At 40.8% G+C, this 13,313-nt stretch overlaps 1 protein-coding gene across 1 annotated transcript in view; it reads right to left on the reverse strand.

The window, feature by feature from the left end:
* Positions 1–12,130, reverse strand: part of LOC134311629 (NACHT and WD repeat domain-containing protein 2) — a 68,677-nt gene extending 56,547 nt beyond the window's left edge. Inside the window, exons 1-2 of the mRNA XM_062993279.1 lie at positions 12,057–12,130; positions 10,555–10,726 (exon numbers count right to left, since the gene is read on the reverse strand). Coding sequence (XP_062849349.1) covers positions 10,555–10,726; positions 12,057–12,071 — 187 coding nt within the window. The 5' untranslated portion in view covers positions 12,072–12,130. The remainder of the gene's footprint in view (positions 1–10,554; positions 10,727–12,056) is intronic.
* Positions 12,131–13,313: the final 1,183 nt, after the last annotated feature.

The raw sequence follows: 13,313 nt of genomic DNA on the forward strand, positions 1-13,313 counted from the left end.
ACTCAATGCCACTCCCAGAACCAAGTGACCTTGAGTTTGAGAGTACCACTTTATATTTTTTCACAGGACTGCAGCATTCAGCATTGGTGCCACCCAGTGTCAGGGAGCTAGGTTCAATCCTAAGCTGTTGTTACTTTGAGGCATGGTTTACATGGGCAGGTCTACATGGCTTTCCTGTGTGTCTGATCAACCTTATTTTGTTTGGTAACATACTACCATTTCTGCATTTCAGGCCTGCAGATTTCAAAACATGTTGGCACATTGCAACTTAAGGCTAGTAATGATGTAAAAAAAACGAAATGATATTTTAAGCATGTGATGTCAACAGGTGATTGTAAGTATGATTTGGTATGAAAAGCAGTATCAATGAAAGACATAGAGAGGCAGAGAATCTCCAGTTTGTCAACAAATACATGAGAAAATTACTGAAATTTTTCTAAACAATGTTCCAACAAAAAGATTAAAATGGGTTTGCATATTGCTCCCTGTACAGAGCATAATATCATTAAATAAACACCCGTGATCCGATCCCTTAGATGCCACTGCATCCAGAACCATTCATCAATAGCTGATATAATCACATGAGCAAGGAATTACTTTGGCAAACCTTGGTCAAGCACTTCAATGAAGAGTTACATTTACAAATGTCACTTAAACCTTTTTTTGTGCAAAAAAGCTTTGTGTTAATCATGTCCAGAAGCTCTCTGGGCCCTGAGGCATCTGGAATGGACCATCAAACAGTGGATGTGTGTATTGTGGTCAGATAAATCAGTATTTCAAATCTTTTTTGGAAGTAATGGACAACATGTGCTCTAGACCAAAGACGAAAAAGGCCGTATTAACAGTAATAATGGGAAGAAAAGGAAGAATAATAAGCCTAATAAACACAAAAGGGTTCCAGCACCCTTGGTGCTTCGACCCCTAAAAAAAGCAGTGTTCATAAAAGCCTAAGCACTTTGAGTGGGCCCAGAGAGACAGGCGAGCCGAAGAAGCGTATAAATGTTATTACCTGTTTTCTCAAAGCTGCCTTTGTGCTTGCACTGTAACTATGCAGCTGCTCTCCTTCCTACACAGTAGCCTTTAATCACTGCAAAGCACTGGACCATAGCACGGTCAAGGACTATACCACAGCAAAAAGTTTCGGTGTTAAGAATGATTAGGGAGGATGGTTTGAACGACTTTTTACAAGCTGTGTTCGGGGGTGTGAGTGAATTTGTTGTGAATTAATTGCTCCCTCTAGTGCTCATGGATGATGAGCATTAAATAGGGAAACTAGTAAAAGAAACCAGTGCTACACTCACAGTGCAGCTAAAAGTGGCTCATATCTATTTTTTACTCATATGTGACACACATGAATTAATAATCACTATGAAAATGGCAACAATATCACATCCAACACTCCAACATCTTTAGCTCTGATTTAGCCAGAACTGGTCAAAGTGACCTCAATTAAAAAAAAAAAAAAGGTCATAACATTTGTTTATTTATGTATTTACATACACCGATTAGCCATAACATTAAAACCACCTCCTTGTTTCTACACTCACTGTACATTTTATCAGCTCCACTTACCATATAGAAGCACTTTGTAGTTCCACAGTTACTGACTGTAGTCCATCTGTTTCTCTGCATGCTTTGTTTGCCCCCTTTCATGCTGTTCTTCAATGGTCAGGACCCCCACAGGACCACCACAGTGCAGGTATTATTTAGGGGGTGGATCATTCTTAGCACTGCAGTGACATTGACATGGTGGTGGTGTGTTAGTGTGTGTTGTGCTGGTATGAGTGGATCAGACACAGCAGTGCTGCTGGAGTTTTTAAACACCATGTCCACTCACTGTCCACTCTATTAGACACTCCTACCTAGTTGGTTCACCTTGTAGATGTAAAGTCAGAGACGGTCGCTCATCTATTGCTGCTGTTTGAGTCGGTCATCTTTGAGACCTTCATCAGTGGTCACAGGACGCTGGCTACGGGTGCTGTTGGCTGGATGTTTTTTGGTTGGTGGACTGTTCTCAGTCCAGCAGTGACAGTTAGGTGTTTAAAAACTTCATCCACTCATACCAGCACAACACACACTAACACACCACCACCATGTCAGTGTCACTGCAGTGCTGAGAATGATCCACCATCCAAATAATACCTGCTCTGTAGTGGTCCTGGGAGAGTCCTGACCATTGAAGAACAGCATGAATTAACAAAGGATGCAGAGAAACAGATGGACTACAGTCAGTAATTGTAGAACCACAAAGTGCTTCTATATGGTAAGTGGAGCTGATAAACTTGGCAGTGAGTGTAGAAACAAGGAGGTGGTTTTAATGTTATGGTTGATCGGGGTATATCCCTTCATTTGGGTAAGGTAAAACGACCCAGAAACATTTGCTCCAGAAAGGAATGCGACTTGTATGGGTGCCAGTCTGTTGGAAGGCATCGCACATTTACTCATCCAATTCACTTGCTCAATTATTCATTTATCAAGGCAATTATAAGTAGCCAATCTTTAGCAGAAGAAGAAATTCATAGTATATAGAAAAAAATCTATAAAGATATTAAGAGAACAGGCAAAGCTTCTTACAGACAGTGGCCTAGGGAGAGGATTAAATCCAGATCTCCAAGACCCTCTGTGCAGAACCCACACCACTGGCTGTGCCACTGCCCCACAGTCAGATCAGACATTTTAAACTCAGTTCATATGTTCAAATATACATTTATTTTATATATATTCATTATTCATTCATATACTCATTATATAGTCATTTTATATACAATTTAAAATCGTATTGTAATGACTTTGGAGTAGTTGTATTTATTTAAAATTGTACTGATACACGTTCAAATAATTATTAGACTGCTAGAGAATGTGCACGTATACAAACCCACTTTTAAAAAGGTTAAGGCTTTTTTAATTAAACAGTACTTGCACTCTCTTACTACCAAAAGAAGGCATGGAGACTAAATGAGCTACACAGGATAAGCACCAAAAAAGACTGTCTAGATATCAGCATTTGCTCCAAAATGTGTATGTAGTCCTTAGCATTAATGGTGCCTTCACAGATGTGCAAGTTACTCATCATATTGTTGTTTACATTCCTATTACATTAAGGAGGCTGGCTTTTAAACTTTGCATTGGTAATAATCTAAACGGGGGAGGGGGGCAGTTTGGGGGCTTTTGCTGACTTGGTTTTGTCTTCTTTGGAATGAAGGGTCAGTGCAGATTGATTTTTTTTTTATTGATTACCTTATTGTTATGGTGGTATGTTGCGAAATAGCTTGTGGGCTAGAGTACTATCAGATGGTCAGGCGTTTGTATGGTCTGTATGAAGAGGTGGGTGGGACAGTGGTCAAAACATCCTAAGCCAGTAGGAGCCAGAGTGTCCTTAGTGCCGCTCCCAAACCCGGATAAAAATAGGAGGATTGCGTCGGGAAGGGCTTTCAGCATAAAAAAAACTGTGCCAATCTGGTATGTAGACCAGATCCGCTGTGGCAACCCTTTAATATGAGTACAGCTGGAAAAAAATATGAAAGTTCAAAATCTTAATAAGACTTGTCATGGTGATTTTTCACTGTTTCTTTTAGTTTAGCTAAGAGTATCTTTACTCACCGAAGCTCCACTTTTGCTTAGGTGAAGAAAAGTTAGTCTGACAGCAAGCCATACAATCCCCATCTGTTATTTTCAGTGCAAATGAACACTGCTTTATTTTATATACTCGACTTTTTATATGTTTAATGAGGATGTGGTGGCTGTACTGTAAAGTTACCATCTATACATTTTTCCTCAGTGCTGAATTTCTTAAACATGCATCACACTGTCAGATCTTTGTAACCTCTGCATTTTTGTTGCAACTTTTGCCGTTTTAGCATTTTTATGCTTTTTGCACACTTAGTTTTTATGTCTGAAGTTAGCTCAGGGGAGAGCGAGAATGTAAAGGCTGTTTGAGGCTATGCAAGGTTGTGGCTTATACTGTAAATCATGCCATATACAATATTGCTCATTCAGTCAAGTCCCAAATAGCCCAAAAAATGATGCCTATCAATTGAAGAGTATTACAAAAATGCACACTCAAATATTCAAACCTAAGGGAAATTTGGAGAAGCCAATACAACAACTTTTGTAAGGGGGAAAAACAGACACAAATAAAGCACCTTGAGAAATTACAGACAAATTTGGGGAGAACATGCCAGACTATACATAGACTGAAAGCAAAGCTCAGGATCAAACCCTGGACTACAGATAACTAAGACTACTCGCTCCACCACTGTGCCAATGAGAATAAATGAATTTTTATTGCATGTTATTATTTCATTAATTTAAATCGAGAGAAACAAGCATTTCTGTCTGGTTTAAAATGATAAATCAATAATATAAAGTAAGATCAGTTATATTAATATCTTAGTTTTATAAGCCAAATGTTGAATACAAATAAAATTATTATCTGTAAATAAATTGAGAAACATGCCACTACTGCATGTTACCAAACAGACATTTAAAAGATATGAAAGTATTGTCCTACATTATTACAGGACTAACACAGGAACTGTGGTTCCTAATGCATTCGTTTGCGGTGCAGGATTGATTTAGAGGGTTGTGGGCAGCACACACACAGGCAGATTTAAAAGATCTATTAGAGGTCATGCAAAATAGCATGATATACAGTGTATCACAAAAGTGAGTACACCCCTCACATTTCTGCAGATATTTAAGTATATCTTTTCATGGGACAACACTGACAAAATGACACTTTGACACAATGAAAAGTAGTCTGTGTGCAGCTTATATAACAGTGTAAATTTATTCTTCCCTCAAAATAACTCAATATACAGCCATTAATGTCTAAACCACCGGCAACAAAAGTGAGTACACCCCTAAGAGACTACACCCCTAAATGTCCAAATTGAGCACTGCTTGTCATTTTCCCTCCAAAATGTCATGTGATTTGTTAGTGTTACTAGGTCTCAGGTGTGCATAGGGAGCAGGTGTGTTCAATTTAGTAGTACAGCTCTCACACTCTCTCATACTGGTCACTGAAAGTTCCAACATGGCACCTCATGGCAAAGAACTCTCTGAGGATCTTAAAAGACGAATTGTTGCGCTACATGAAGATGGCCAAGGCTACAAGAAGATTGCCAACACCCTGAAACTGAGCTGCAGCACAGTGGCCAAGATCATCCAGCGTTTTAAAAGAGCAGGGTCCACTCAGAACAGACCTCGCGTTGGTCGTCCAAAGAAGCTGAGTGCACGTGCTCAGCGTCACATCCAACTGCTGTCTTTGAAAGATAGGCGCAGGAGTGCTGTCAGCATTGCTGCAGAGATTGAAAAGGTGGGGGGTCAGCCTGTCAGTGCTCAGACCATACGCCTCACACTACATCAAATTGGTCTGCATGGCTGTCACCCCAGAAGGAAGCCTCTTCTGAAGTCTCTACACAAGAAAGCCCACAAACAGTTTGCTGAAGACATGTCAACAAAGGACATGGATTACTGGAACCATGTCCTATGGTCTGATGAGACCAAGATTAATTTGTTTGGTTCAGATGGTCTCAAGCATGTGTGGTGGCAATCAGGTGAGGAGTACAAAGATAAGTGTGTCATGCCTACAGTCAAGCATGGTGGTGGGAATGCCATGGTCTGGGGCTGCATGAGTGCAGCAGGTGTTGGGGAGTTACATTTCATTGAGGGACACATGAACTCCAATATGTACTGTGAAATACTGAAGCAGAGCATGATCCCATCCCTCCGGAAACTGGGTCGCAGGGCAGTGTTCCAGCATGATAATGACCCCAAACACACCTCTAAGACGACCACTGCTTTATTGAAGAGGCTGAGGGTAAAGGTGATGGACTGGCCAAGCATGTCTCCAGACCTAAACCCAATAGAACATCTTTGGGGCATCCTCAAGCGGAAGGTGGAGGAGCGCAAAGTCTCGAATATCCGCCAGCTCCGTGATGTCGTCATGGAGGAGTGGAAAAGCATTCCAGTGGCAACCTGTGAAGCTCTGGTAAACTCCATGCCCAGGAGAGTTAAGGCAGTTCTGGGAAATAATGGTGGCCACACAAAATATTGACACTTCAGGAACTTTCACTAAGGGGTGTACTCACTTTTGTTGCCAATGGTTTAGACATTAATGGCTGTATATTGAGTTATTTTGAGGGAAGAATAAATTTACACTGTTATATAAGCTGCACACAGACTACTTTTCATTGTGTCAAAGTGTCATTTTGTCAGTGTTGTCCCATGAAAAGACATACTTAAATATCTGCAGAAATGTGAGGGGTGTACTCACTTTTGTGATACACTGTAATTTATTCCATCAGATTGGATGGCAAATATCTGTGAATTGAATCTGTAGGTCTCTCCACAAATGTATGATAGGGTTTAAGTCTGGGCTTGTGCTGGGACACCTTATCATGGTGAAAGATGAACTGTTGACCCAGTTTGAGTTCGTATACACTCTGGATGAGGTTTTTCTTTAATGATGTTCCTCTATTTGGCTGTATTCATCTGTTCCTCAATGTCCCTGCCACGAACAACACTCCAATAGCAAGATCCCACCACAGCATGTTTTAGCAGAGTGATGTTACTATTCAGGTGATGTGAAGGGCCTGTTTTTTTGCCAGAAATAGTGCTTGCTGTTTTGCCCCCAAGCAGGCTGTCAGATGTCTTTTACTCAACAATGGATTTTGTCCTGCCCCTCTGCCATAAAGGCCTTATTTACAGAGTGATGCAGAGATGGTGTCCATCCAACAGACCTTTGAAACTCTTTTAGACTGACTATTGGGTTTCTTTTTACCTCCCTGACCAAAGTTCTTCTTGACCATACGCTCAATCAAGAACTCTCAAAGCCTTAGATGATGTGTCATAGTCTTGCTCTATCCTATACCTGGCCACAATTTAATCCCAGTGACTTCATGACTTGCTTTAGTCCTAACAATGCAGTGTAAACTGTGTGCCATAGACCCAGGTGTGTGCTATTTCAAACTGTCCAATCGAATGAAATTGCAACTGGTGGTCTACGATCGAGTTCTAAACACATCTAAAAAAAAAATAAAAAAATAAAGCAAACAGGACACACCTGTGCCCAAACACAGAGTTGGAATACTTTTAATAAATAAGTAATTTTAGTTTTTGAAAAAAAAACGTCAGTATATGCTACTTCAGTATGCCACCAAATAAGCAGTTTAAACAGAGAGTACAGCCCTGAATTGCACTGGGACTCCCCACAGTTTACACAGCCAGAGGGTTTAAGGGACGAGAGGACAGTCAAAGAGGCAGTGTGAAATAGCCCTTACAATAAAAATTACATTAGATTACACAATTCTTTCCTTTCAATCTTTAAATACTACTACTACTATTTATTTATTAGGATTTTAACGTCATGTTTTACACATTCATGACAGGACAGGTAATTACTTGTTACACAAGATTCATCAGTTCAAGTCCTTTTTTATGCATTTTCTCCCTTTTCCTCCTGATTTTTAGTGCGTTCAATTTTTATCCAATTGCGTTATGCTTCCTCTTTACTGGTGCTGACCCCCACCCCTGATTTAGGAGAGCGAACTGACACATGCCCCCTCCGACACGTGAGCAGTAGCCGACTGCATTTTTTCACCTGCACCAGCCGAGTTTATATGAGAATCAGCCCTGTGCACGGAAAGCCACTACCTGATCAGCATTATTCCTCTACTCCGTGCAGACGCCATCAACCAGCCAGCAGAGGTCATAATTGCATCAGTTATGAGGTCACTATCTGGCTCGCTAAGCCAAATGTTGTTCATATAGCCGCCCAGCCCAGCTGGATGGCAGAGCTGAGATTCCATACGTTGTATTCGAAATCCCAGCTCTGGTGTGCTAGCGTATTTTATCGCTGCGCCACCTGAAGTTCACAAGTTTAAATGTCACAGTCATGGACAATTTAGTATCTTCAAAGCTCACTTGCATGTATTTGGACTGGAGCTCCTGGAGGAAACCCATACAGAAACCGGGTGAACAAGCAAACTCCACACAGAAAGGACCAGGACCGCTCCACCTGGGTATCAAACTCAGGACCTTCTTGCTGTGAGGTGACAGTGCTACCCACCCTACTACTAATATAAATTTTTATTATATATTATTTCAAAGGACCTGTTTCCTGCTTCTAGTCAGTGCCTATATATGGACCCATTTTCCTTGTGGCATGAGGTGAGAGTTTAGGCCTTTTTACCTGAACTTGGCAAAGAGACTACAGTTCCATATTCTTTTAATATGTGCAGTCACTACTTCAGGCCATAACACAATGTTGAATGTTAAGCAATACAGAACGTTCTACTCTATTAAATGAATAAACACAGTTGTTGTATGAATACTGTGACTGATCAGTGAATTATGTTTTTTTTTTTTTATATGGCCAAATCCCTTAAAGTTCTTAACTTGGCACACTGCAATCTTCAGTCTTTTATTTCTTTGTCATTGCCTCTTTCTAAGTCTCTATCTCTTTTTTTCTCTTCACTCAACCTGTTCTTCCCTTTCCTGTTTGCTCCAAGATTAGAAGCAACTATTTTAAGGTCTCCCTGCAGCTCAGAGTCAGATTCACAGCTGCATGTGTTTTGCATTGATGGCGCCTGTAAGTGACATATTGCATCTGAGCACTCCTTGCTGACACTCATTTGTTCTTGTATTTCTTAAATGTGGAATTTGTATTTTTTTAATGGCTAAATCCATGTACTGTACAGAAATTAGTAAAGATATAGTAAAAGTTTGTAGATTTTGATGGTTTTGATCCCATTCTGGCTGCTATTGATACCATGCCTTGTACTGGTGACTCTTCTCTTGATGAATCCTGTTTTCTGTAGTTTTTAGTGTAAAATGTGTTTTTAAAAGCAAATCTGATTTAATAGGGATTGTACAAGAAACAGTTGAGGTTAATCCCTGCAGCTCTGATGCTGGGTCATCATTTCAAGCTGTTTCACACTTCTAGCACCTTTTCCCTAATGGCACTAATGATTTTTTTGCAAACTTGTGCAGGGTTATTTTAGGGTTGCCCTTGATTCATGTCCTAACTGCATAGGCTTTTCTTGCAGCAGTGTATTCACAGCCTGTTTCAGTGTGACTGCAGCTACTGATGTCATTGTAGCTCAGTCATCATCACACTGATACCACACTGCTGTCCAGTGTACCGTTCGGTTTCCAATCACACAACACTGCAGGCTGCAAAACGCTACAGTAGTATTTTGAGTCTTGTAAGGTCAATACTACTAATTACTTATTCAATGACATGAGGGTTTAGTAAAAGATGCCTGATGTGCTTACATGTGAGTGGTTTCGACATTCCAGAGAGTCAGGGTTGCCAGATTGGATGGCCTGGTTGAAAACCTCAAACTACAGCAAATGTGCTCAGAATCAATTTGGGGAAGCCAAAGTTGGACTACACAAAGTTCAGCCTCCTCCTCAAATATGAAGAAACACACTATTCCTCTCTTATGCCAATGCCTTCACCAAACAATAGAATTTGCTGTTGCAGCAGCAAGTAGGTGATTTCTTATTTGGCTTTTAATCCAAACATGGCCAATTGTTCCTGTTGAGCACATGGTCAGGCCAGTGGCCCTGTTGGTCTTCACAAAAAGCCATTTGGAAATTCTTAAAAAAACATTTTATAATGATGGAATTCTATGTCTAAATTATACATTTTTATTTTTTGAAAAGTAAGTACTGTTATCCTTGTTGCATCTCAGTGATTTCTGTTGAACTGCCAGTCAGCATTATAGCACACAAGAGTATAATTGTATGCACATGAAGAAAATGAATTCTATTTACACTTGTGTTAAAAGTGATCAAGATCTATCCCTGACCCTATCTGATTGTGATTTGGGTAATCCGATCATAACAGTTTCAGTAATTAGATTTTTTTTCCCCCAATTAACAAATGCATGTAATGTGTAAACAGGACCTAAATTGTCTGCATTACTGCAAAGCACCAGTTTGACTGGTCCAGTCATAAAAAATACCATCAAATCAATTGGTAATCAAATCAAAATCAAATCAAATCAAATCACTTTATTGTCACGTCACATTAACACAGGTGTGAAAGGTGAGTGAAATGCTTAGGTGTTCAGTCCCTCACAGTTGCAATATACATTAATTACAAAAATATACACATTAACTTACATAAAAACTAGCACCATTTGTTCAATATATACAGATATAATACAGGTAACCCCACTTGTGAAAAAATATTGGCCTGCTAGGCAGGTGAGTGTGATCAATTAAGCATGGTTCGAATAACGGGAGTCTGACCATCCTAATAATACTTGGACCCCCCCTGTGTAATTCACACTCTGCAATTAAGTGAATGTGAGTGAGTAATTTACAAGCTTGGTTCATGAGGTACTTTGATCTGAAAAAATTAGGTTCCCCTCAGCACATATAATGATTCAAATGAGCTCAATCAGAAGATCTGACAACACTGGCAAAATACTTTAAAGACTGTGCTTTCTAAGCTCTGCGTGACTCACAATTTAGGGAGTTTCTACACACATACACACTCACACACACTGTGAGTCAGAGGTGAGCTAGCGTTGTCTTTACCGTCTGGGTTGGCACAGATGAAGACGCGCACACTCCTGCCGGTTGGAACGTGGTAGGGTGGCAGTGCAAGCACATTACCGCTGATGGCCGCTTTGCGCAACGCTGACTCGCGTGGACACGGCTGCCTGCTGCCCACTCCTGAAGGCCACATCGGGGAAGACTTCCAACGAGGCTACACACACACATAATACACACTTTCATGGTTGTATTTTATCATGTTTATGTTACTTAGCTCTAAAATATCTTTTCAATTGAATTTCAGAGTACTGACACCAAATGACATTACACACACTTTCCTACATCAGGTTTTAAGGAATGCATAATTCATTCATTCATTGTCTGTTTTACCCCCGCTTTATCCTATTCAGGGTGACGGTGGGTTCGATTCACAGGGCAAAAGGCAGGAAACACCCCGGACAGGTTGCCAGTCTATCACAGAGGCATGCATGATGACAAGCCTTTTTCTGTTAAAGCCATGATGCAAAGTGACATCTAAATTAGTGCAAACCCCCGACTGATCAATAATAAACCGGTGGATCTATAGATCAGGCTTCAGACCTCATTTTTGGTTTGTCAGGCTTGAGATCGGTCTTCAGTTGCTGAATTGCTTCATTAATTTGCAGAAAGCACTTCCAGAAAAGCAGTGTTCCCTAATGATTCTTTCAATGGTTAGGGAATTATTCTTTGGAAGATCTTTGGATGCCAAAATCTTAGCTTTAAATATACCTCACACAAGAGAGGGCAAAATAAGGGATCATTTAGTCTGCTAGAACCTCCTCCTAGAATACATTTTAAAGCAAAAGTATTTAACCTTAGGTGAGAATTTAGATCAGTAGGTGTTTTGAAGACGATAGTGGACAGCTTTTAATCTCCCAAAAGGGTTCAACTGGTTTGAGATCTGAGAATCTGTATCACTGCCTTACTTTTATTCTTTTAAACCATTTACTGATCCAGTGCCTTGTGAATGGGGTACTGCCATCTCAAAAAAGACAACTTATTACATTGTATTGTTTCATTATAGAGATCAGGAGATCAGCCAGAATAACTTTAATTTGTAGTGATCCTTCCCTGCAGTCACCTGTCTCTCTAAGGGGATAAATGGACCAACACTTTACCACAGCAAAATACTCCCTGGAGGAATTACACTTACGTTTCTCCACTTAATTATTATTTTTTCACTTTAGTTCTACAGCTGTCTGTATGTCATCACTGATACCACAACCTTAGGCACGAATCCAATGCTAGTATGTGTACTTTCTATACTTACAATAATGTAAGATCTGAGTAAATATTCAATAAAAAACTGGACATGGCAAAACCATTCCAAAAGTTACGCAGTGCAGTGCGCAAACAGAAGCAAAGTTGCGCTTTTAAATGACATCCACTTAAAAACAATCACGCTAACAAAGGCGAACATCCAAAACATGCGCGCAAACCTCAGCTCGCCTCATGTCACAGTGCACATCAGCACAACATATAGAAACACCGCGAAGCGCGCTTACGTTCATTCTCTTCATGTTGGATCCGTTTCCAGCAGTCACTAAGCGAGCGGATCCGCAGTAATCAGCGGTGATCAGCAGTGATCCGGAGTTGCGGAGCTGAAGGATGCGCGGTACTCTGCACCGAGCGCCAGCATCCTGCCGCCTGCCTGTCTCAGCTCTGACTGCTTTTCCTATACACTTCTGCTATGCCTGATGTTTTCCCCACTGATTCAACTGCTCTGCCTGATGTGATCTCCCCTGATCCACTGTGCTGTTCTGCCTGATGTGATCTCCTCTGATGATGTGATCACCGATTCAACCGAACCGACTGTAGGTAGTGAGAGACTCGTCCTGCTCGCCCACAGTCTAGCAGGATCGCCGAGCTGTCTGTGTTTATGATCGAGCTGTTCTCCAACACGAGCGCGTTTTGCAAAGAGGAGGAGGATGAGGAAGAATAGGGGAGGGGGAGAAAGAATTGGAGGAGGTGTTCTGCATTCATCAGCACAGCCTGAAACGCTGCTGCAAGTTAAAGCGAGCACTATTGCAGCCGTTCAACATTGTGGATGCTGGATGGATGCTTGAATTATTGCATCTGGATTCTTTAAACTGAGGTGCGCAGAAATCTCTTCCATCACTTTATGTGCAGAAGTGGAGTGATAACCACGGGAGAAACATTCTACACGTTTTATTCATTAACAATAATAATAACAACAACAAAACACCCCGACGTCATGTTTTACACTTTTGGTTACATCACACAAGGTTCATCAGTTCACAAGGTTACATCAAACACAGTCCTGGACAATTTAGTATCTCCAATTCACCTCACTTGCATGTCTTTGGACTGTGGGAGGAAACCGGAGCACCCGGAGTTGTTTGTTTGTTCGTTTGTTTATTAGGATTTTAACGTCATGTTTTACACTTTTGGTTGCATTCATGACAGGAACGGTAGTTACTCATCACACAAGGTTAACCAGTTCACAAGGTTACATCGAACACAGTCCTGGACAATTTAGTATCTCCAATTCACCTCACTTGCATGTCTTTGGACTGTGGGAGGAAACCGGAGCACCCAGAGTTGTTTGTTTGTTTGGTAATTAGGATTTTAACATCATGTTTTACACTTTTGGTTGCATTCATGACAGGAACGGTAGTTACTCATTACACAAGTTTCATCAGTTCACAAGGTTATATCGAACACAGTCTTGGACAATTTAGTATCTCCAATTCACCTCACTTGCACGTCTTTGGACTGTGGGAGGAAACCGGAGCACCCGG

The sequence above is a fragment of the Trichomycterus rosablanca genome, chromosome 4 (assembly GCF_030014385.1).
Source record: "Trichomycterus rosablanca isolate fTriRos1 chromosome 4, fTriRos1.hap1, whole genome shotgun sequence".
Taxonomy (NCBI): Eukaryota; Metazoa; Chordata; class Actinopteri; order Siluriformes; family Trichomycteridae; genus Trichomycterus; species Trichomycterus rosablanca.